This window comes from Fundulus heteroclitus, unplaced genomic scaffold, assembly GCF_011125445.2.
Source record: "Fundulus heteroclitus isolate FHET01 unplaced genomic scaffold, MU-UCD_Fhet_4.1 scaffold_36, whole genome shotgun sequence".
Classification (NCBI taxonomy): Eukaryota; Metazoa; Chordata; class Actinopteri; order Cyprinodontiformes; family Fundulidae; genus Fundulus; species Fundulus heteroclitus.
In genome coordinates this window covers 764,279-787,985 of record NW_023396770.1, presented here as the reverse complement: position 1 = coordinate 787,985, position 23,707 = coordinate 764,279, and the positions used below count along the sequence as shown (strand labels likewise).

Below are 23,707 nucleotides of genomic sequence, written 5' to 3'. Positions count from 1 at the left end.
GGTTAGGATTGGTAGTTTTCATTATTAAGAATTTTTGTTCTTTTCCTTATTTGCATTTTGTTGTTTTTATTATATTTGGTTGTTTCTTCGTTGTTATTTTTTTGTATTTCCATAATACTTTGTTAACATGAATTTTTGTGGTTTGATATTTTCAAATTTTTTATTATCTTTTAACATATTTGCTATTTTACTTGATATAAAAATGTAAAAACTAAAACTGGCTTACCCCCACATTTGACAAACATTTGTCGCCATCTTTTGGTAAAGATACAGCATTACAGCAAATTGAATTTCAGACGATAAAACAGAAATGCCATAATAATAGTAAGAAAACATTAGTCAGTAATTTATAAACAGTGATTATTTGTTTTAATTCAAAACTAAGAATAATTTATTTTATTGTTTAGTAACAATAAAGAACAAACAGATCATTAGTTCAAAACTAACTAATGATCACTTCTTACTGCTGTGGTTAATTTGCAGCAGACGTCCCAGAAGGACCATAAAGGACAATAAAAACTAACACTTTGAACATTTATAAACTGCAACATAAAGCATCAATGACTCGATGCAATCTGCTGGGTTTCCTTAGACAGAAAATATTTTAACCGATCTGTCTGGTTGATATGATTGTGTGTTGGGAATTCTGTATAAATAAACCGAATCCTGAAAATGGATGAACATAAACAAAACTCACTTTTTATTGACTTGCTCAACAGGAGAAAAGTGTAAAAACATGCTTTCAGTATTTTAGTTGTTTCCCCCTTGAACAAATCAACTCCAAATCTAACCCTAGTGGCTGAAGCTAAAGCCTGAAGGTAAATTAAAACATCCCAACCCTGCAGGAGCAGCTGAGAGAAGAACTTCTGGGAGAGGTGAAAACATCTGGAGTCTGGAGCAAAAAGCAGAATGATGCTCAGCCAGATGGAAAAGCTCAACACTTATCTGTTAAAGTGTAGCTGCTGTTTCAGCCAGCAGAGGGCAGCGTTTCTGTCCAAATCTGCTCCGTCCAGCTGGAATATAAACAGGAAGATGAAGGTTTGGTGAAGATGAGCTTGATCTGGAGATCCTGACAGATCTGGACCCAGACTGGCAAGATGTGGAGAAAACTGGATCCAGCAAGGAGGAGGTGAACAAGAGAAATAAAGTTTAGCATAAGGTTTGTGAACAAAGGAGAAAATAGCCAAGCAAGCAGATGACAACTTGTTTTTTGTATGAATATTCATATATCTGTTATTGCTTTTAGTTTCCATTTTCCCATATTTTATTTTATTTACATTTTTCTACATTCTATTCCAACTTGCTTTTATTCTCTTTTTATTTTCCTATATTTCAGTCATGTAAAGCACTTTGCGTTGTCTTTGTACTGAAATGGGCTTTACAGATAAACTTGCCTTTGCCTTGTGATATTTACTCTTACATAAATAGTTCAACAGCAGCTCAAACGCATCCAGTGAACCAGTTCCTGGTTCTGTTCTCGGGTTTCAGATGCTGTAATAAAGTTGGACTTTTGTGAGAACATCTGTAAATGTCGTTAAAGTTGACAGACATGTTTCTGAGGTTCAAACGGATCGTTTTAATTTCATCCTCATGTGAAATTGTGATTATTTCGCTCATTTATATAATAACACCAGATGGTGTTTGTGCAGTCTGGGTCAATTTCGTTTTAAAAATCAGGTCTGGTTCCGGTTCTGCTCTGGGTTCTCCAGATGATCCTGCATGTCCATCCATTCTGTGTCATCATTGGGTCCAGATGTGGTTCTGTCCTATGGGACGGTCCAGTCTTTATGTCCGGTACCTATTTCTCCACTTTGGACTCTGTTCTGGCCCGTCCAGAACCCCACATGATGTCTCCCTAGCTTCCTGGTTTTTTACACGGTTTATAAAAATGCTGCAGAACCACCAGAACCGGCTTTAAACGCTTTCCAGCTTCGAACAGAGGGGCGAACTGATTACTCTCACCTGATTGGAGGAGTGCGCAGGGGGCGTGTCTAACTCAGGTGGGTAACGCCCAATCAGCGCGCAGCTCCCAGTCCGGGCAGCAGTTGCAGGCAGACGCGCCGCAGTGGAGACGGTTCTGCCGAACTCTGGACCAACTCCAACCCGGAGCTCTTTAGGTGGCAGCAGCGGTTCTGCCGGCGTTCCGCCGAACTTCTACCCGAACCTGAGACTTTCAGAAGGTCAGCGGGGAGATTTTGATGGAGTTCTACGGAACTGAAAAGTACTTTTGGACTCTGGGTGGAAGGTTCCGGCTGATCCAGTGAGTGCAGGAGATGTCCGAGTAGCGGGTCAGAACACCGTCTGCTGTGCCGGCAATCATGGAGGCTGTCAGCGGGTGGAGTCCGCAGCAGGTGGAGGACTGGATGAGAGGTGAGGCAGAACCAGAACCAGAACCAGAACCAGAATTATCTGCCAGGTTCCAGGAATTAGACTCTGGGTTGTAGAATGCTCACGATGTGCTGGTTTATAAAATAACAAACTAATCAACCAATCAACCTGAACTACGGGAACAGGACGGGGTCCAGGTGTTTATTTCCAGGTGTTTATTCCCAGAAGTTTATTCCCAGGTGTTTATTTCCAGGTGTTTATCTCCAGGTGTTTATTTATTTCCAGGTATTTCCCCCCCAGATGTTTATTTCCAGGTGTTTATTCCCAGAAGTTTATTCCCAGGTGTTTATTTCCAGGTGTTATTTCCAGGTATTTTTCCCCCAGATGTTTATTTCCAGGTATTTTTTCCAGATGTTTATCTCCAGGTGTTTATCTCCAGGTGTTTATTCCCAGGTGTTTATCTCCAGGTGTTTGTTTATTTCCAGGTATTTTTTCCAGGTGTTTATTCCCAGGTGTTTATTCCCAGGTGTTTATCTCCAGGTGTTTATTCCCAGGTGTTTATTTCCAGGTGTTTATGTCCAGGTGTTTATCTCCAGGTGTTTATTCCCAGGTGTTTATCTCCAGGTGTTCTACCTGCAGGTTCCCCCTGGTTGTTCAGCAGGTTTCGGTTCCTAACCGTCGTGTTCTGATGGTTTCAGTTTGAAGGCAGAATCTGACGCTCCAGGCGGTAAACAGCGTGTTGCTCAGAGGGAGGAGGAACAATGGCGGCCGTCAGGTGACGAGGGTTCTGCCTGCGGTCGGACCTGCTGATGTTTTTCAGGTCCAGAGACTCTCGGTGTTCTGGTTTCGGTTCGGTTCCTGATGTTGTGGTGCCACCTTCGGTCCAATCCTCCGTTCCCACGGCGTGCTTCTTTCCCAGCGGTTCTGGTTTGCTCAGAAATCGTCTCGGTCCAATCATTTCAGATCGGACCTTCACTCCAGGTTCTGATTCCTCCTTTAAGAAAAGCTGTAAAAAACCAGTGGAGGAAGTTCTCCCAGTGGTCCGGCTGGTTCTGGACGTTCACCAAAACCGGGTCTGGCCCACCCAGCTGCAGCCGGTTCTGTGTGCACGGCAGGCGTTTCATATTAAACAGCACACCTGCAGAAAAGTCCAAATGCAACCAGAAGTTCTGAACGGCTTGGGTTCCCCACCAAGTCCGACCCAGTCTGGTTCAACCTGCAGGAAGTTCTGAATGTTGGGTTTGGGTCCATCTGAGGGACATCAGAACTCCACCAGAACCACTGGTGTTTAAACAAAGGAAATAAGGTTCTGAGGGGCAGCAACTGGACCCAAGAGAAACCCTTTAGCTTTGTTTCCCCCACAGAACCGGCCTGTGGAACCTCAGCTTGGACCTACCCGGCTGGTACCGTAGAACTCGGACAGCTGGAGGGTTCCTGCAGCTCCGGGGATCCGGGTCGGGTTCTCTGTCAGTAACAGGTTGGAGTCAGACACGTTCAGGCAGGTCCACATTCTTCTGGTTCTGCTGGTTCCCTGACAGGTGCAGGAACACCTCAGCTGGCGCCCCGACAGGTTTAACACCTGAAGGCACAACAGCCTCGATACCGACCCGGAGTCCAGAACCGGCTGCAACCTGCCCACATCTGCATGGCGCCGCAGCTGCTCTGGCTGCCGGGTCGGTTCTGGTGGAGGATCCGGGTCGGTTCTGGTGGAGGCTGCCGGGTCGGTTCTGGATGGAGGCTGCCGGGTCGGTTCTGGGTGGAGGATCCGGGTCGGTTCTGGGTGGAGGCGACCAGCAGCATCTGCAGAGGTTCTGTCCTCCAGCGGTTTGAGAAGTTCTGGAGGGTTTTGGGTCTGGGTCAGCGGTGAGATGGAGGTTCTGATCATCCCCAACGGTCCAAACCGAGTTCACAGACAGCGAGCAGAACCTTCCATTTATTCTGGTTCTGACTCAGAGCAACACAAACCTGTGGTTCTGTATGACACAGGAGAGGTTCTGATGGTTCTGATCATTTATCCGTTTGTTTAGTTTTATTCTGGAAGTTGCGGCCCGGCTGGACTCATTTGGACCGGGAACTGGGTCGGTTCCTGTTTGTTCAGTTCTTTGCCCTCTGGAGGAAATCCTGCTTCCTGCTGGAACCGGACCCTCCCAGAAGTTCTGTTGGGTCTATGAATAACTCCTGCCGTGCTGGGCTCGACCCGGACTGTCATAGCAGAATCTCCCTGACCCAGTGGGACGGTTCTGTTTTTAAATGGTGCCGCTCGGCTGATGTGTTTCTGTCCCGACCCGCTTCAGAACCGCCAGAACTTCTCAGAGGGAGGCCAAAGGTCCAGAACGTCTGGAACCACAATGCGGACACAGAACCAAACGGACCCGGCCTCCACAGACAAACAGAACCCACAGGAGCTCGGTTCTGGAGCTGGGGGTGTAGACGTGGACTACTGGGTCCGATCGGCGCCGAACGGCAGGTCCAACACAGAAAGTTGAGCGGAGATGTTTCTGAAGGTCCGGTTCCTTTAGACTGGACCTGGAAGCTGCTCTTCAGAACCAGGAGGGTTCTGGAGCCTCCGTCTATTAAACCCTCCTGGTTTGGGACCGATGGAGGACTGGGATCTGATTCTGATGAATGTAGCCCGGTTGGTTCTGTTTTGAACCGGGTCAGGAAGGTCCCCCCCCCCCGGTGCCGAGGCGGCCGGCGGCCATCTGTTGACCCGCTTTAACGAGCGGACCATTTGGTGGCTGCTGAGTTTCCAGCTGAGCTGCTGATCGGGTCGGGATGCTGACTCGGTGCTGAGCCGGACCTTAGAGGCCGGTTCTGGTAGCCGGTTCTGGTAGCCGGTTCTGGTAGTTCTGGGTGGATCCGGGTCTGTGGTTGCTTTCAGACTTTTCCAGATGAAAGTGTCAGAACAGGAGCGGTGAACTCTTTCTGGGTCGGCCTGCTTGTTGATCCAGTTGCCGGGTCGGGTCGGGTCGGGTCGGGTCGGGCCGGGCTCAGAGTTCACAGGAGGTCCCGGGACCCGATGTAGGACCGTCGGGTTCTGGATGGAACCAGCAGAATAAGCAGGTTCTGGCGGGATCAGAACAGAACCTTCTCAGTGTTCTCTCCTTAGAAAACTGATCCGTCGTGGTGCTGAAAGAACCGGGTCTGGTGGGCGGTACTGTAGGCAGATACTGGACCGCCTCCTGTTGTTCTGTCAGTCCGATCGGTCCGATTAACAGAACCGACTGTGACAGAACCGTCTCTACAAACACGTTTTATTTAATTTGGTCCTTTTTGAAGCGACCCGGAACCAAAGTTCTGATAGAAGGAATGGAAACCAGGTCCAGAAAGGACAGTTCTGACTAATTCTAGCCAGAAGTTCTGCTGGGAGGCGAAGATCCGACATCAGCAGATGGTTCTGGATCCGTTTCTGAAACAAAGTTGATTATAAAGAACCAAAGGTTGATTTCCTGTAAATGTTCTGATGTTTGAGCCCAGAGGCCCGGTTAGCCTCCCGGTGTCGGTCTCGTCTGGGGGAACCGGACCATTCAGCCCAGGGGGAACCAGCTGCGTGTTCCTGTGTAGAACCCAGGCTGGTGCTGGTTCAGGCCCGGTTCCCTCTAACCTCAGTGAGCTAATGATAGGTCAGAACCTCAGGTTCTGCTTCAGAGCAAAGCCCGGTTCTGTTGGGTTCCTCTCTCTGGTTATGGTGGAGCGCGTTGATCAGAACTTGTTCTGCCGGCGCCGCAGGCAGAGTTAGTATTGACTCAGACCCGAACGGGTCGGCATCACAATCTGGGTCAGGGAGCAGAACCAGAACATCTGCTCCATCAGCGGCTCGGCCGCCCGCTCCGGGTCTTAAAGCGAGAAGGTTCTGCAGTAGGTTCTACAGCAGGTTTTACAGCAGGTTCTGCAGCAGGTTCTGTAGCAGGTTCTGCAGCAGGTTCTTTAGTAGGTTCTGTAGGTTCTACAGCAGGTTTTACAGCAGGTTCTGCAGCAGGTTCTGTAGCAGGTTCTGCAGCAGGTTCTTTAGTAGGTTCTTTAGTAGGTTCTGTAGGTTCTACAGCAGGTTCTACAGCAGGTTCTGCAGCAGGTTCTGACTTCTGGGTGTCTCCTGTGTCTCAGGTCTGGACGACGTTCTGCAGCAGTACATCCCATCCTTCCAGCAGAACCGGGTCGACGGGGAGAAGCTGCTGCGGATGACCCACCAGGACCTGCTGGTTCTGGGCGTGGTGCGGGTCGGACACCAGGAGCTGGTTCTGGAGGCGGTGGAGATGCTCTGCTCCCTGGTTGGTACCGTCTGGGGGGTTTTAGTGTAACTGGATCCGGCCGGATCAGAACAGTTCTGTCGTGTCATTGTGGTCAGACTGAAGGTTCTGGCTCAGGGTTTGGTACCGTGACCCGCTTCAGCCTCAGCAGAGTTCTGGTCCAAACACTGGAACCAAACCCGTTAATCTGGGTTAACTCAGGGAAAGCTGCGGTTCTGATCGTCTGTAAAACCCGGTTTCACTTCCCGCAGCTAAAGTCCGGACCTCCAGCGACCCGGTTCTGCAGCGACCCGGTTCTGCAGCACACGTTCTGCAGCTTTTACTGCAGGAAACCGGCGGGCCCTCCCAGCCGGGCCCGCCGGTTCTGGAACGTTTGTCCTGGACCTGTCCGGATCCCAGGAATCAGCCGGCGCTGCTGGAGAACCGACCCGAACGGCTGCTGGTCCGGTCCGGTTTTTATTTGGAGACGATGCAGATCAGAGATCATGGGGTCTCTGCTGGTTCCCATGGTTCCCACGTTCCTCCAGATCCGGGAACCATGAGAACTTTCAGGGTTCTTCAGAGAACCGAGCAGCTGCTGTCTGACCCAGATGTTCCCTCTGCTCAGGTTCTGAGCTTCACGTTCAGAACCTGCTGGACCTCACTGAGGATCCAGAAGACCTCATTGAGCAGAACACAGAGACGTTCCGCGTTCCTTTAATCAGGACAGGAACCAAACGTGCTGGTCGGGGCAGGTGGAGCTGCTGCTGGTGCTCATGGGAAATGTAGTCTTTACTAGCTGTCACAGACCCGCTCAGCTGTGCTCGTTTCTGACCAGAACTACGGCGTGGAGTCGGAGAACCTGAAGGTTCTGGTGGGGAAGATGAGGGCGGCGCATCAGAACCTGAGCGCCGTGGTGACCCAGCGCAGGAGGAACCCCGCCTACCAGAACAAGAACTCCCATCAGCCCTCCAACGAGTTCCTGAGCGCCGTGGTGGAGCTGATCGCCGCCGCCAAGAGTCTGCTGGGCTGGCTGGACAGGTGAGGGAACCTTCCTTTAGAACCGGACTTCAGCAGGACAAGTTCTCCAGTCCTGGTGGTCCGGTCGGTTCTCCATGAACGTGAAGATCAGTTCAGCTTTGAGGAACTTCTCCTGAATTAAAATTTCTGGGAAGCAGATTAATAATCTAGATTAAACTGGATTATCTGTCACTGGATCTAGGCCAGAGAACGGTTCCACCGCACATTTAAAGAAGAAGCAGGTTCTGGGTATGTAGCGATTTATTGGATTAATTACCGAAAATGAAGGATTATATTTATTATTAAATGAAGGATTATATTTATTATTAAATGGAGGGGAGGAGCCGTCACCAACTGGATCAGCCAATCAGATGAAGTCTCGTTGAGACGTGAGGCGTCACAGCCCAGAATATAACCACGTTCTTTAAACTAGAGGGAGAGGAACAGGAGAACCTCTCCAGCAGTGGAGATGGGACGGTTCTCCTCCGGGTTCCACACGTTCTTTAAAGTTCTGAAGACAGAACGTTAGGCAGAGAATGAAAGCTGAAGGTTCAGGAGACCATCAGCCTGGAGCCAAAACGTGTTCTGTCCAGAACCGTTTTGAGGGTTCTGGTTCTCCTGGGCTGGTTGGCAGCGGTTGGAGATCAGAGCGGATCAGAACCTTATGACCGCTGACAGATGAATGTCATGATCCACCGTCAGGTGATCCACCGTCAGGTGATCCACCTGAGATCTGTTTGCTCCAATCAGCTCCTTCAGGGGAAAACCTGTCGGTTCGGTTCCTGTAGCAGGAAACAAAGAGGCGCGTCTGTTGGCAGAAGGTTCTCCGATGGCAGGGAACCAAAGCGTTGCGTGGTATGGTCAGAATGTGAGGCGGGTTCTGCCGTCCAGGTTCTGGTTTGTTCCTCCGTTCTCACCTTTACTGCAGGCCCAGGTGAGTTTGCTCTGGCCAGGTGAGGCTGAGGAACGCAGCGTGACTCAGAACGTTCCTGCATCTCTGCAGAGCTGCAGATTAACTGAGGGGCGGTTCTGCAGCGTGTTGGATTATTCTACGTAAATAAAAGGCACGTTCATCTATAAAGCACAACGGAACAGGAACCAAAGAAAAAAGCTTTAAAGAACAAAGAAATTACAGGAAAAGATTCTTTAACTAGATGCAGGAACAGATCTTTTTCTAAATCAATGAACAGGTTCTTTATCTTCACATGAACAGAACCTCAGAACCAGAGTTTCTCATGCAGGCAGCAGAGAAATACGGGTTCCTTTGATGTTCCTCATGAATGAGATGATGGAGTTTTCATGCGCCTGGATGTCTGCAGATGTTTTCTGCTCCCTGACTGCCTGAACTGGTTCCCCTGAGGTAGAACATGAGGTAGAACATGAGGTAGAACATGAGGGAATGAAGGCACCTCAGACTGAACAAAGCTTCGTTGCTTCATCTTTAATTCCTGACCTGATCAATAATCACGTTTCTGCACAGGGTTCCACTCCCAGGCGTCAGACATGTTCTACATAAATGTGTCATTTGGTGGGAAATGAAGGTGTCTGACGTCACATTTCTGCGTATGATGATGATGATGGTGATGATAGTGATGATGATGATGATGATGGTCATGATGATGATGATGATGGTGATGATGGTGATGATGATGATGATGATGATGATGATGATGATGGTCATGATGATGATGATGGTCATGATGATGATGATGATGATGATGGTGATGATAGTGATGATGATGATGATGATGGTCATGATGATGATGATGGTCATGATGATGATGATGATGATGATGATGGTGATGATAGTGATGATGATGATGATGATGGTCATGATGATGATGATGATGATGGTGATGATGATGATGATGATGATGATGATGATGATGATGATGATGGTCATGATGATGATGATGATGATGGTGATGATGGTGATGATGATGATGATGGTGATGATGATGATGATGATGATGATGATGATGATGGTCATGATGATGATGGTGATGATGGTGATGATGATGGTGATGATGATGATGATGATGATGATGATGGTCATGATGATGATGATGATGATGGTCATGATGATGATGATGGTGATGAAGATGATGATGATGATGGTGATGATAGTGATGATGATGATGATGATGATGGTCATGATGATGGTGATGATGGTGGTGGTGATAATGATGATGGTGATGATGATGATGATGGTAATGATGATAATGATGATGGTGATGATGATGATGATGATGATGATGATGGTCATGATGATGATGATGATAGTGATGGTGATGGTGATGGTGATGATGATGATGATGATGATGATGATGATGAAGGTCTTCTCTTCCATCAGGTCTCCTCTGACCAGCCTCAGCGACTTCACGGCCACCAGAAGCAGGATCATCCAGCTGTGCCTGGAGCTCACCTCCACCGTGCAGAAGGTCAGTGACGCTGCTGTGGACCTCTGACGTTAGGATGCTGCAGAAAGTGTCAGATGATGTTTGGTGATAAAACCTTCCTGTCCTGGTTGACTCCCTCTGGTTGGTCCTGAGCACGCCCGCCGACAGGGGGGCACAAACGGGTCTGTTGTCCCGGGCCCAGGACAGGGGGGGGGGGGCAAAACTGACTCTGACCAAGCGCGCGCTGCTTGCAGAAGCTGCACCAAAGTCTCCCTCACGGCACTCTGCTGCTCCCCCTCCCCTCTCCTACATGGCTCAGCGGCACCAGCCAATCGGCACGCAGGCTCAGCCCGGCCCGCCCACTCTGCTCTCAAAGCGCCATTTGGCTAAAATTTAATACCGTAAATGAAATCAGGCTGTATGGTTTGTAAAAAGCCGATTAAATTCAGTGTTAACATAACAAATTTATATAAGCACGGGAAAAACTATGAGCAAGAAAACGCCGAGAAACAGAAAAGGAGACGAATCTTCTCTCATTGCCCCGACAGACCCACAGACTGACGTCACTGACTGAGGCGATTCAGTCCTCCAGAGAACATCCAGGTAGATCTGAGTGTTCATCTTCAGCAGCACTTCATGTTAACTTTCAAAGTAGATATTATCTATCATATGTTACTGGAGCCCATACATAAAATGTAATGAAGACCTCGAAAGAACCCAGTACATATATCCTATTAAAAAGTGTTATTTAAGATAAAATAACATTTACTAATCCTTTATTTTTCCCACGACAGGGAAATTTATAGGATTAAAGCAACAGGCAGGTGCACACAACACAGACAAAATTACATAAGGATTGAAAGATATAAGAGGTTGATTTGGAAAAAAACACTATGAACATAAGATTATTATTATTATTATTATTATTATTATTATTATTATTATTATTATTATTATTATTATTATTATTTAATTGTAATAGTTAAATAAAAATCACAAAACCCAGAAGGTCAACAGTTTCATGATACATCAAGCTTAGGGACTGGCTAATATACAGCAGGTCAAAAAAGGCCATATTTTGGCTGCAGTGCTGCTGTTTTCTGATGAAGAAAAGATTAACTAGTGCACTAAATTCAATAGATGGGTTTAAAATATCCAATATAAAATACAGAGATTTCCAGGGCATGAAGTACACAGTTAAGACAAAAAGACTGCGTTGTCCCGGGCCCTAGCAAAGCTGTCAGCTGGCCTGGTCCTGAGGCTGGGACTGCTGTCAGGTCCAGAGTTCAGATCTCCTGGTTTCCTGAGGCTGCAGCACCAGACGCCTCGTTGGAGTGAGACGTTCTGTCGTCCAGACGGACAGCAGAAGGTTTCAGGTTATAGGAAGTCGGGCAGAAGAAGCCGTCCTGCTCCCTCCCAGCACAGCCGTGGCTTTAGATATTGCTGCGGCGTGGCGCGGCGCCCTCCTGCATGTCTCTGCAGACATCTGAGGCGTCTCCAGCCTGCGCTGTCATGCAATCATCCTGTCAGCCTGTCTACAGCCAGCTGTTCCTCCTCTGAGCGCGGGAACCATCCTCCGTGTCTCCAGGAGGCCTCCGGGCTCTCCGCCCTCTGCTTTCACTCTCCTGCTGCCTGTCGTTTCTCAAATATTTGTCTTCCCTCTGACAGTTTGCTCCTCTTCTCCTGCCGTTTTGTGGCTGCTGACAGCTGCATGTTCTCACCAGCTCCTCTGCACCTCGGAGCCGTTAGCTCCAGATAAAAGCTCTGCTGGTAGCCAGTGGACTTTGGTGTAGTTTGAGGAGATAAACTCTTTATAGACATGACTCCTGCAGGGGCGGGGGGGACTCCTCTGGTTCTGTTAGAACTGTTCTGCAAACAGAAGTGTGTCTGATTCATGGGACCTCGGTTCCAGATCGTCTTCTCTGATGATGTTGCTCTGTCCTCTCTGCAGGACTGCACCGTGTTCCAGATGGAGGAGAAGATCCTGGAGGTGGTGAGTACTCCTTCTCCATCTTCTGTGTTCTCCTGACCAGAAGCACGCTCTCCTCCCTTTCCTGATGCTGAGCTGCACGATTGTTTGTTCAGATCTGGAATGTCCGCTTCCTGTCTTAGATAACGCTTCCTGCTGGACTTTCCCTGAGAACAGAAACCTTCGTCTGCGGAAATGACTCAAAGCTTTTCTTGCAGCAGCAGAAGCTCCGTGGTCCTGCTGCTGTCCCTGTTTACCTGAGAAGCAGGTTGGATTAAAGGAGGTCGGCTCAGTCTGCCTCCTGTCTGTCAGCAGCAGAAGGTCCACGTAAAAAATGTGGAAGTGGATGAAGATGTTCCATTAAAATGTCTCTGAAATGGTTAGAACTGAGGAAGATGAGATATAATCCACAGCAGAAACTCGGCTTTAACTTCCTACTTTGTTGGCATCAGTCGATGTCTGCTGGTGTCATGAGACTCCTGCACCTGTCGGCAGGTGTGACTCCTCCGGCAGCCTCGCGTTGGCGTCTCCAGATGACATGTTGCAGCTTCTTGTTCAGATGGATTCAGACCAGGGATCATCAGGCAGCTTCAGATCCAGGGTTTTTATTGGCAGATGGACTCTGTTTCAGAATAATGTACAATTATTCTGAAACAGAAGGCAGCGCTGCAGTCATGGTCAGCGGATGCTGCGTCGGCTGTCAGTCAAAATGCCGCAGCGTCCGCCTCATGGACGCCCGTAGAACAAAACGGCTGTGATGCGTACAGATTATTAAGGAAACTACGTCAACTGCAGCTACAACAAAGACTGGAGAACGGTTTCTAACTGGGTGAGAACAGAGAAGGAGGATTCTCAGAGAGATCTTTGTGAAGTTGCCAAATTTATTTTATTTTACACGGAGGAGAGCACGATGTGAAACATCTGTAGGAGCGAAGCAGAAGAAACAGCTGAAAGCCTCCTGCTGATCTATGGACTCATTTTTACTCCGACCCAAAACACCTGCCAGACACACCAGGTGCAGCAGATTAACTTCAGCAATATTTAACTTTATGCAAAAAGTTAATATTGTTTTCTTAATGAGCTTTAATCTTTAAAAGCTAATTAAGTTTTTTTCTGATAAACTTTATGATAAACATCCATTGATTTTTCTACCTGCAGGGCTAAAATGTAACAGTTTCATTAGGTAGGGTCAGTTTATTTATGAAGCACTTTTCAGTAACAAAACGATTCAGAGTGCTGTGCATGAACAGAAAAAACATTACAGACATCGGAAAAACAAAGGAATAAGCTAAATAAACCCTTGACTTTTTGTATACATTAACGAACACACAGAAAGACTTCATTGTTTCTGTTAATAAGAAAAAATAAACTAAGTATATTGGAGATTTTTGATCTAAAGTCATTTTGTCCAACCTTTCCAAAGCTACAATTAGCACTAAAAGTTTAAAGCTTAATTGTTTCTATTCATAAAGCTCCAGCTGAGGTCTCTGATCTGACCTTTCTGACACTACAGCAGCAGAGTGAGGGAAGAAAGCACAGCAGAGGCCATGTGTGTCTGTGTGTTTTAGTGTAATCATGTGTGTGTTTGTCTGTGAACTGCGGCTGGCAGCAGTGGCAGCCATTAGTCTTTGATAGAGATGGATCGTTATCAGGGAGTCCAGTTCAGTAGGTCTGTCCAGGTCACACATGTCACAGAGCGTCTTGTTTACATCACATCCAGGACAAATTAAGATTGCGGGGGAGCAGCATTTGTTTTGGGCAGGCAGACTCTTGTTTTTCTGTTTGCCTGAAAGTCTCCCAGATTGTTCCCATCCTGCCAGCAAGTTCAGGATCTGCAGCTGGCCTGCAGTTCTGCTGACACAGCATTTCAGTCTGAGTGCTGGTAGTGGACATATCCCTCACATAGATCAGGCAGCCTTGACATGGGCTGAAACAGCTGCTGACGTTTTCACAATTTCTCGATACTCCAGGTGACCACCAGCTCCAAAAAGCAGAAATCCTGTTATCGTAAATCCAATACTGAACAGATTTTTAACATCCTCGACTGACAAAATGGACAGACACACAATCCTCCTCTAGCTGCACATGTCCAGTCGAGCACAGGAGCTCTCCTTTACCCAGCCTTCTCGTTGAGAAAATGTTATCAATTGAGTTGAATTGTTTGGAAGATATTTATAATTTATAGTTTGGAAGATATGTAAAAAGAGGCACCAAAAAGTTTGACTGGGAGAGGGAGAAGGAGAGGAGAGAAAAGAAAAGCGTCTGCCTTCAGTGAGAAGCAGGAAGAAGAAAAATACCTTCTTGTGACGGTGTTGCAGGAGTTAGGGAGTTCATCCTGTAACTGCCGGGTTGCCAGTTCGATCCCCCACTCTGGACCGTCTCAGTCGTTGTGTCCTTGGGCAACAGGGTGGTCAGAGGGCCCGGTGGCGCCGATGTCTGTCAGTCTGCCCCAGGGCAGCTGTGGCTGCTAGCATAGCTCTCCACTGTCAGGGTGTGAATGGGTGACTGTAGTTTGGAGTCATTGGACTAGTTAAAGCAAGAAATACAAGTACAAGCCATTTATCTTTTTACCATTTCAAAAAAGTTAAATAATGGTTTTCATAGAGTTGTGATTATTCATTGTTGTGTAATAACATGCAAAGCAGAGACTGATTTTGTAATGTGCAATATGCGTTAAATTAAAATGTATGACGTCAACATAGTGTTGGTTATGTGTCCCACATTGTCCCTCATAATCATCCTCTTGTCCCATTTTTGTCACCTAAACAATACCTAACAGCACAATCGGGCCAGCCGACGTCCTACTGGACACATATTAGCTCAACGTGTCCCTCTAATTATTAAGAGAAGCATAATTTAGCAGTTTATTAGTTTGTTTATCGAAGGATTCTCAGTTTAGAAGCAATGTCTGGTTCTGATCTGTTGAATTTCAGTGATTATTTAATTTAGTCTGTGAGGACGTTTCTTTGTTTGCACCCTGACTCAGAACCCTAAAGTCCTCAGAACAAATTTCTGGTTCTGGACTTCAGGTGGTTTGTTGTTCTGTTGCTCTGTTTCTTTGCCTAGCATTATTAGCACAGTTAGCATGGCTAGCACGTTTAGCAGGTTAGCACGATTAGCCCATTTAGCATGGTTAGTACTATTAGCATGATTAGCATGTTAGCACAGTTAGGACGACTTGCAAATTTAGCATGATTAGCACGTTTAGCAGATTAACATGATTAGCACGCTTAGCTTGGTTAGCATGGTAGCACGGTTAGCACATTTAGTATGGTTCGCATGTTTAGCAGGTTTACATGATTAGCACGTTAAGCATGGTTAGTACACTTAGCGTGGTTAGCATGTTTAGTAGAGTTAGCATGCAGACCATTACCAGGTGGCTGGTTTCTGTCTCCAGTCCCATTTGCAGCCTGGATGATGGGACTGAAGACACATGGGACAGAAGAAAAATAAAACCTTGTGTCATAAGATTAGATTAGATTAGATTAGATTGTATTATAACTAGGGCTGGGCAAGTTAACGCGTTAATTTCGCGTTAATTCATTAGACTATTAACGGCGATATTTATTTTATCGCGCATTAACGCATGTTGCTCACATGCTTTCAGTCAGTGTCAGTCAGCACGCGCTCCCCCTCCCCTCTCGTACATGGCTCAGCGGCGCCAGCCAATCAGCACGCAGGCTCAGCCTGGCCCGCCCACTCAGCTCTCACACAAACTTAATACACAAACAGCTGAGAGAGACCGCAGCAGCGAAAAAACATGAACGGGGAAGTAGCACCGTTTGGCTTTATTTTAATACTGTAAATGAAATCAAGCTGTATGTTTTGTAAAAAGCCGGTTCATTTCAGTGGAAACACAACAAATTTATCTAAGCACGTGAAAAAACATGAAAACGTCGAGCCACAGAAACGGAGAGAGGAGACGAAACTTCTCTCATTGCCCCGACAGACGTCTCTGACTGAGGCGTTTCAGTTCTCCAGGGAACATCCAGGTAGATCAGTGGATGGATGGATGTTACTGGAGCCCACACATAACATGTAATTAAGACCTTGAAAGAACCCAGTACATATATTAAAAAGTGTTATTTAAGATAAGATAACATTAGCTAATCCTTTTTTTATCCCACGACGGGGAAATTTATAGCATTAAAGCAACAGGCAGGTGCACACAACACAGACAAAATTACATAAGGATTGAAATATATAAGAGGTGGATTAGCGAAAAAACACTGAACATAACATTATTATTATATTATTATTATTATTATTATTATTATTATTATTATTTAATTGTAATAATAAAATAAAAACCACAAAACCCAAAAGGTCAACAGTTTCATGATACATCAAGCTTAGGGACTGGCTAATATACAGCAGGTCAAAAAAGGCCATATTTTGGCTGCAGTGCTTGCTGTTCTCTTATGAAGAAAAGATCAACTAGTGCACTAAATTCAATAGATGGGTTGAAAATATCCAGTATAAAATAAGTGCTACAAATGTTACAACACTTTTGTTCATATGGCAGCAGAACATTAAAATAAAAGTGCTCTTTACACTACTTTTGAATTCATTCTTGGAGTTTGTAAATACAATGCGATTAATCGCGATTAATCGCGATTAATCAGGGCGATTAATCGCGATTAAATATTTTAATCGTTGCCCAGCCCTAATTATAACCATAAATGGTTATAAAACATAAACAATCCAGCAGCCATGTCTAAGAGTTGGAAGTTCAGGTCTGGTTGCAAGATGCGTGACAAGGAGTGAAACCAGAACTTCTCCTAAATAGTACAAAGTCACATCCAGAACCTGATCTAATCAATTTAGTGAAGATCTTCCTAATTGATGGAGACTATAAATATCTGAGAGTGATGCCAAAATTAGAACTTTTAGAGCCTGTGTGTAAATCCTTCCTACAGAACTCCAGGTTCTGTTGGTAGTAGGTGTTCCTCAGAGGGTTTTCAGATGAAATTGTTTAAAACCTTAAGATCTGACGTTGCAGATGTAATGTTTGAGTTCTCTGCCATGTTTCAGTCTCAGGCTCTGAACGCCGTCTGTGAGAAGACCGTCCAGGCCACCTCAGACACCTCAAAGACAGGGACCTCCTGCCTGGAGGAGGTCCACATCACCAACCTCAGGCCTGGAGAGGGACTGGTGAGTTGAGATCAGAGACGGGCCTCATCTTCATCGGCGGTTCCTCTGAGGAACCAGATGTTATAGCAGGAACCGTTTAGACCGTTTAGAGAGGAAAACCACAGCAGATGTAATTCAGAAAGCAGCTGTCAATCTGTGAGCTCCTCAGACATTCACTTCTGTTTGAACTTCCAGGGAATGTACATCAAATCCACCTACGATGGACTTCATGTCATCACAGGAACAATCGAGAACGTGAGTCTGTTGCCGGACAATCAGCTGCTGTTAGAACCAGAACCGAGTTTGTAAACGCTGATGTGTTGGACCTGCCTCTGCTCAGTCCCCTGCAGATAAAACTCAACAGATTCACGCTGGAGATGAAGTTATTCAGGTCAACAAACAGACTGTGGTGAGTCCAAAGTTCCTTTTCATTGATCCAAACTGTCCCCTGTGAACGCGGAGCTTCAGAAAGCAGAATGGTGGAATAAGAACCTGCTGCAGCTCATCAGTTAAACCTTTTCTTTACATCAAACCCTGTTACTCTACTTTAGGATCATTGATACATTCCTCACTGCACTGCTGCATAAAATCTTTCATTATGAAAACCTTACATTTAGACATTTTGGACTGCTTTAGGAGAAATAGTTCAAGTTCTGGATCTGGATCCATTATTAACACGTGTGAAGTGAATGAAACATGTCTGAGTAGAAATCCCTGAGGAACTCGCTGAGGAACCGAGGAAGAACAATGTGTGGGAGCAAAACATGAAGTCTGATTAATAGTTTTCCTTCTGGGACAGAAACTTTGGCTTTGCAGGGTGGAGGTGGTCCAGGGTGGAGCTAGGCTAGCAGCTCCCCTTCACCTGCAGTCTTTATGCTAAGCTAAGCTAACCAGGAAGGGTTCCCTGAAAACGTCCGGACTGCTCTGTTATCGGGGACTTCTGCTCTGTGATTGGTCCAGGTGGGCTGGCAGCTCAAACACCTGGTGGAGAAGATGAGGGCGGAGTCTGGAAGCATCACCTTGGTGCTGAAGAAGAGGCCACCAGGAACGTCAGGAATCGCAGCTGCTCCCCTCAAGAACCTGCGCTGGAGGCCGCCGCTCGTACAGGTGAGCTCAGGGGGAAGTTTCTGATGTCCAGAGCCTCCGTGTAGTCCCTGAACGCACCACAGGACAAGCTGAGGCCTTTTATAGATCAATAAATGCATGTTTTGCAGCAGACCTGAAATCAGCTGCAGATGCAGCGTTCACAGCTTTGATCTGAGGGAGGAGGGGAGCTCTGCAGCTCTTTGAGCCAGATTCCTGGAGTCTTCAGAGCTCCTCCAGGAGCAGAAGCTGCTTCAGGTTCACTTCCTTCAGTCTGTTTTTGCATCTGCAGAACAATGAGGAGCTTTTTCCTCCTTTTCCCTGAAAGAATCGGCGCAGGAAGCGCTGCGGTCTGTGGAGCGTGACTCAGAGTTTGGCTCGCAGTGCGCCGGGCCGGGCCGGTCCAGGATGTGAGTGTTTGCAGGAGATAAACTTCTTCAATGACTCCCTGAAGGTCAGGGTGAGGTTCTGCCTCAGGTTATCGCTCTGTCACCACCTCGCCCCAGAACCGGCTTGGGTTCCTGTTGCCCAACTTCTCTTTCTTCATTCTTATGTGGTTCCGGCTCATTTGGACCACAAAATGGATCGAGGGGCAAACAGGAAGTCACAAATGAGCAGGAAAAGCAGAAACAGGGAATTCAACCTTTAAAGAGCAGGATTAACCTGCAGAACACAAACGGCAGCTGCTGGAGGTTCTGAAGGCGGGACCCAGCAGCTGGTCCTCTGAAAGTCAGCAGGTTCTGTCTGACCCGCTTCCCTCTCCTTGCAGACGTCTCAGGGCCCGCCGGGTCTCTGCAGAGCTCCACAATCCACAGAAGGAAGAGGGAAGACCAGCATCCTGGACCTGTACATCCCTCCTCCTCCTCCAGCAGCTCCATACGTCCCTCTGTGAGTTCCCCTTCATTCATTTCTTCCTCCTCCAGCGTCTGACACTGATCCTCCTCCTCCTCCTCCTCCTCCTCCTCCTCCTCCTCCTCTTCCTCCCTCCTGCAGGGAAACAAATGTCTCCTCTGTTGGGAGGACGCCTCCCAGCTCGTCTCTGGATGCAGACGCCGGCCAACACATGGCTGAGGATCCTCCTCCTGAAGTCAAGCAGCCGGTTCCGATCCGCCTTAGGCAGCGCTCCACTTCCCGCTGTGAGTAGAACCAGAACAGGAAGCCTGACTCGTCCAGAACCGTTCTGAGTTCTGGGACAGAGGTCCACTTCACTCTCAAATGGTTCTGTTCCAGGTAAAGCCCGACCCGTCTCCTTGCCGGTGGACTCCATCCTGGGCGTGTCCGGCTCCTCGTCCAGACGCAGAACTCAGGGGAGGAAAGGTGAGTTCACCTGTCCGGCAGGAGCTGCTGCCACTGAAACCTTTCCCTCAGTCCCTGACGGACGCTGAGGCTGGGTCTGGTTCTGCTGGGTCTGGTTCTGCTGGGTCTGGTTCTGGTGGTTCTGGTTCTGCTGCGGCAGAACCAGAACCAGCTGCAGCTGCCAGCCCAGACTCAGGGACTCTCTGTTTCTTCACCTGATCAACACCAGGAGGCTAAAGACGTCAAACTGAACCCAACAGTCACTGAAATAAAATCCGTTTGATTCTAAAAATAAATTTTTATTAAAAGTTTAAAAAGTTTAACGCTCAGTTTTTACCGTTGTTGTTATTTTTAGTGGAACATTTTCAGCCATAAATCAGAACCATAATGAGGCGATCATGTGACCCGCTGGTCCAGTCCAGCACCACGTCACTCGTTCTTCTCTTTAGATGGTTTTATTTAAACAGAACTGTTAAAGTTCTGGTTCTGTCTTAGTTAAATGTTCTATTTGACTCTTTTATGGAACATCTTAGGATCCTTTTACCGGTTGGAGCTGTTTCCTGATCGCCTCTCCTCTCCTGAACAGGTAGAGACGACCTGCACAGGTACCTGAGCAACGAGCGGATCGGCGCCATCGCCGAGGAGGAGCCCTGCTTCCCCCTGCCGTACCGAGGACACCCGTCGGCCCGCGGCGTCGACCACATCAGAGGCAGCCAGTGCTTCGTCAGCGCCGAGCTGCACAACGGCCCCGCCTTCTCCTGCCAGGAAGCCGCCGCCAAGACGAGTCCTGCAGCTGCTGCTCCTCCGGCCCGATCCAAAACCTCCACCTCTGTCCTGGGAGGCTGGTTGGCCCGTCTGAGGCTCATCAGCCACTGAGCAGGAACAAAGCCGCCCGGTACTGGGCCCGGCCCGGTACTGGGCCCGGCACGGTCCGGTACTGGGCCCGGCACGGCCTTCCTTCCCTGGCTCCTCACGGACCAAATGAAGGGAGTCCTCACACAGAGGCTGGAACCCTCAAGAACCTTCTGAGAAGCGGGAGGTTGAAATGGTCCAATTCTGAAGCTGTGAGGAGCCATGGCGGTTCTGGTCCAAATCTTCCAGGTTTTTTTTCCACAGGGACACAAAACCAAACAACCAGCAGGGCAATATTTAATCATTTCATTTATTAATTGAGCCAAAGATCCGCCTGCGGTTCTGGAACTGCAGGCTGCAGAACCCGATCTAAATGTGCCTAAAGCTAAACGTGCAAAACCTCCAGTTTTAAACGATTGTTAAATTGTAAAGGTGAGAACTGAAATTGGTCCAATGGACCAATTAGATACCGTTTCTGTGCCAGCGCATGTCATCATCAGAACCATCAGAACCATCAGAACCCGGACCTGCTGCTAGAGTTAGTCGTCTTTCTGTGATTTCTCGGATGGAGCTGCGGGGACTCTGCATGGAAACATCTGCATTGTTCTGCTGAGGAGGACCAGAGACCTGAGGACCAGAGACCTGAGGACCTGAGACCTGAGGCAGGTCTGAGGAGACCTGGACGGCTTTAACCTGACCTCTGACCTCCCTGCTCCTAATGTCTGAGGCTTGATCTGCTGCAGCGCTAACTCTGCCTTTCCTTCTCCATGACTTGGAGCTCCTTGTGGTTCCTGGACCTCTCAGAGTCTTTGCTGCGTAGAGAGGACCAACAAGAGAACCCAAAGAGAACCATAACCAAAGTTTTACTGGCTGGAAGAGATGATGCTCGTGTTCTTTCATACGAGTCGGATCTGAACCCTGGATTTAGCTTAAATATCTGCACCATCCATTGCTCTGAAGGTCTTCCTGCCCAGATCCTACAGGACCTGAGAACACGTTCCACAGGACAAACATCATGATGTTTGTCCTGTGGAACATGTTCCACAGGACAAACATCATGATGTTCTGGAGGAGAACAGAACCTGCTAATTCAGCCCGTCAGCGTTACATCTCCTCCAGTTAGGTGGAACGTGGAGGTAGCGTCCTGAGGAAAGGTCTGGGTGGTGTTCCTCAGGGAACTCTCATGGTTTAGACCTCCTGAACTTTTTCCACTGGGTTTTGGTTCTTTTGAGAAGAACTTTGCTTTTACAGCGCAGAGTAAGAATAGAAGAGAATAGAAATCTCCTTTATTGTCTCTCAGTAGGGAAATTCAAAGTGAGAGATGAATGGAGAAGACATGAAGGTCTACCAAAGCTTTAAAAATATAAAAACAGAAAAAAGAATGAGAGACAAACTTCTACCACAGAGATAGTGTAGAGTTATTAACTATTAAACTGAGCGGTGGTGTTAAAGCTAAAAATCTGTGTCCTGCTGAACCTTCATCCAGACTCAGGAATCTGAAAGTTGCTCCAGTTTTAAGGAAGCTGCTGCTCTGCAGAGGTCACATGACCACCTGTAAAATCCTTAGTTTATGAATGTAAACTTGGTTTTATTTCATTTCCGTGAACCTGAAACCTGGTTTATGCTTCAGGGCGTCTGATGGGTGGAGCGGCTTCTTTAACGTCTGGTTGTAAAAACATCTACTGAATAAAGCTGAATTTATTTTTAAATAATTTCCAGCTTTGCTCTTATTTTCTGATGCTACGTCACTGACAGGTTTGACTGATTTCCTGAATTTAAATGTCTACCTGCATTTTATTCACCTCAACAGAAAAGCTGCGTTTGTTCTCTATATTGAAGCTGTTATTGTGGAGTTTTATTGCAAAATGCGGCTTTTATTACAGTCTAGCTCTGACGTTGCTGAGTAAACAGCGCCCCCTGTGGGTTGACTACGAGAACTACATCTGATGGAAAGTGCTGAAGGTCTGTCTTCTCATGCAGACCCAAACTGAAGCCAGATGGGTTCTCAACAGGGTTAATTATTATTAATTATTCTGTCATTATTTTTGATCCTTCAGGCATTTCTGGTTCACCACCTAGAAGACAACGTCACTGCAAAGTCCTGCAGAAACATCAGGTCTTTGTCAAACATGCAGCTTCTTCCTGAACCAAAGTCTGAACATAATCTAGGGTCCTTCAACCCCAGAAGGTCCAACTAGCTCATCTTTAATAACACCAGCCTATGCCAGTATAAATGAAGTGTTACTCTATTTTATTCTATCCTAAACCCAGAAATCTCCACATCTTCCCAATAAAAACCCTTAAACGCTCAACCTGACTCTGAGGTCACCTGGAAAAAAGAAAAATGAGGAGGGAGCATTTTTACTGCTTGTCTGTTTGTAAAATTAAAGAGAAATGATGATAAATGTAAAAATTAAAGTGCATGCACACCTTTTTCCCTAAAAACGGTACAATGTACACATATTTAGTAAATTAAATATGCACTTCTAAGAGGCTTGTTTGTCAAATTAAAAGCATATTTTGAAAAAAAAAAAACACATTTCAGCTGCTGTTAAACATACTTTGCATTAAACCCCCATTTCTTCATGAAAGATGTTGCTTTTTTATTGGTCTGATACAACATTTTAATCTTAAGTGTTCTTGTTAGGTGGAGATGGGAAAAAAATAATAATTAGCAGAAATACTGGCTTTAAAACATCACCGGTTTCTGCTAATCTATAAAATGTGATTAATTTCTCACTTAGAGAAATTAGTTGCCTGTATATGAGCGAGAAATGAGTAAAAAACTGATTTAGATTAAGTTTATTTCAATGTGGGTGGAAATTTCAGAATAACAGATTCAGCCTTCTGTCTTTTGCTCGAGATAATTTCTGCACTTTGGTCAACATTTTCACTTTACTCTTGAAATCTAATTTTGACTTTATTCTGAAATGGGAGAAAACATTAAGATTTCTTCTCCTACTAGTGAGTAAATTTCATACTCCTCCACAGAACCCGGAGCTGACGTCACTGGCCCTGTCTCTAGTGAAACTGTTCTCAGTTCTTTTCTCTCTCTCTCCTTAAGAACACTGCCTGTGGTTCTGGTTCCGCTCAGCAGGTGTAGGTAGCGGATCTGGTACCTTTTTTTTTAATTTTTATTAAAGATTTGAACAAATGTAAAATATCACGTGGCATGTACATATATAAAGAAATGAGGTCTTACAATCTTAAGGCACACATATTAGAAGATAACAATAAATCAGACACAATAAAAGCAAACAGAGGAGACAAATAAACAAAAACAACAATAGGGCATTAGTTCTCAAAAAAAAAAAAAATTAAGATACATATAGGCGTTCAGGAGCTGTTTTCCATGCTTGGTTTTTATCAGTTTTAAGGTTCTGAAGTGGATGTCCATTAGA

General features: G+C 46.5%; 1 protein-coding gene across 1 annotated transcript; it reads left to right on the top strand.

Annotated features, from left to right (window-relative positions):
• Positions 1–2,035: 2,035 nt before the first annotated feature.
• Positions 2,036–22,018, top strand: cnksr3 (cnksr family member 3). Its single transcript, XM_012874349.3, has 13 exons — positions 2,036–2,370; positions 6,433–6,596; positions 7,393–7,595; positions 9,928–10,015; positions 11,925–11,966; positions 16,977–17,096; positions 17,271–17,330; positions 17,416–17,484; positions 18,036–18,182; positions 18,928–19,046; positions 19,152–19,294; positions 19,389–19,475; positions 20,041–22,018. Exons 1-13 carry the CDS (start codon positions 2,319–2,321, stop codon positions 20,328–20,330), a joined length of 1,584 nt encoding a protein of 527 aa, XP_012729803.2. The 5' UTR covers positions 2,036–2,318; the 3' UTR covers positions 20,331–22,018.
• The last annotated feature ends 1,689 nt before the right edge of the window (positions 22,019–23,707 follow it).

What these genes read in the sequence shown, in the direction of transcription:
- cnksr3 (XM_012874349.3), top strand. Translation starts at nt 2,319, where the DNA reads ATGGAGGCTGTCAGCGGGTGGAGTCCGCAGCAGGTGGAGGACTGGATG. An exon ending in TCACAGGAACAATCGAGAAC is followed by an intron (nt 17,331 to 17,415) that starts GTGAGTCTGTTG and finishes GCCTCTGCTCAG; the next exon opens with TCCCCTGCAGATAAAACTCA. An exon ending in AGGTCAACAAACAGACTGTG is followed by an intron (nt 17,485 to 18,035) that starts GTGAGTCCAAAG and finishes TGATTGGTCCAG; the next exon opens with GTGGGCTGGCAGCTCAAACA.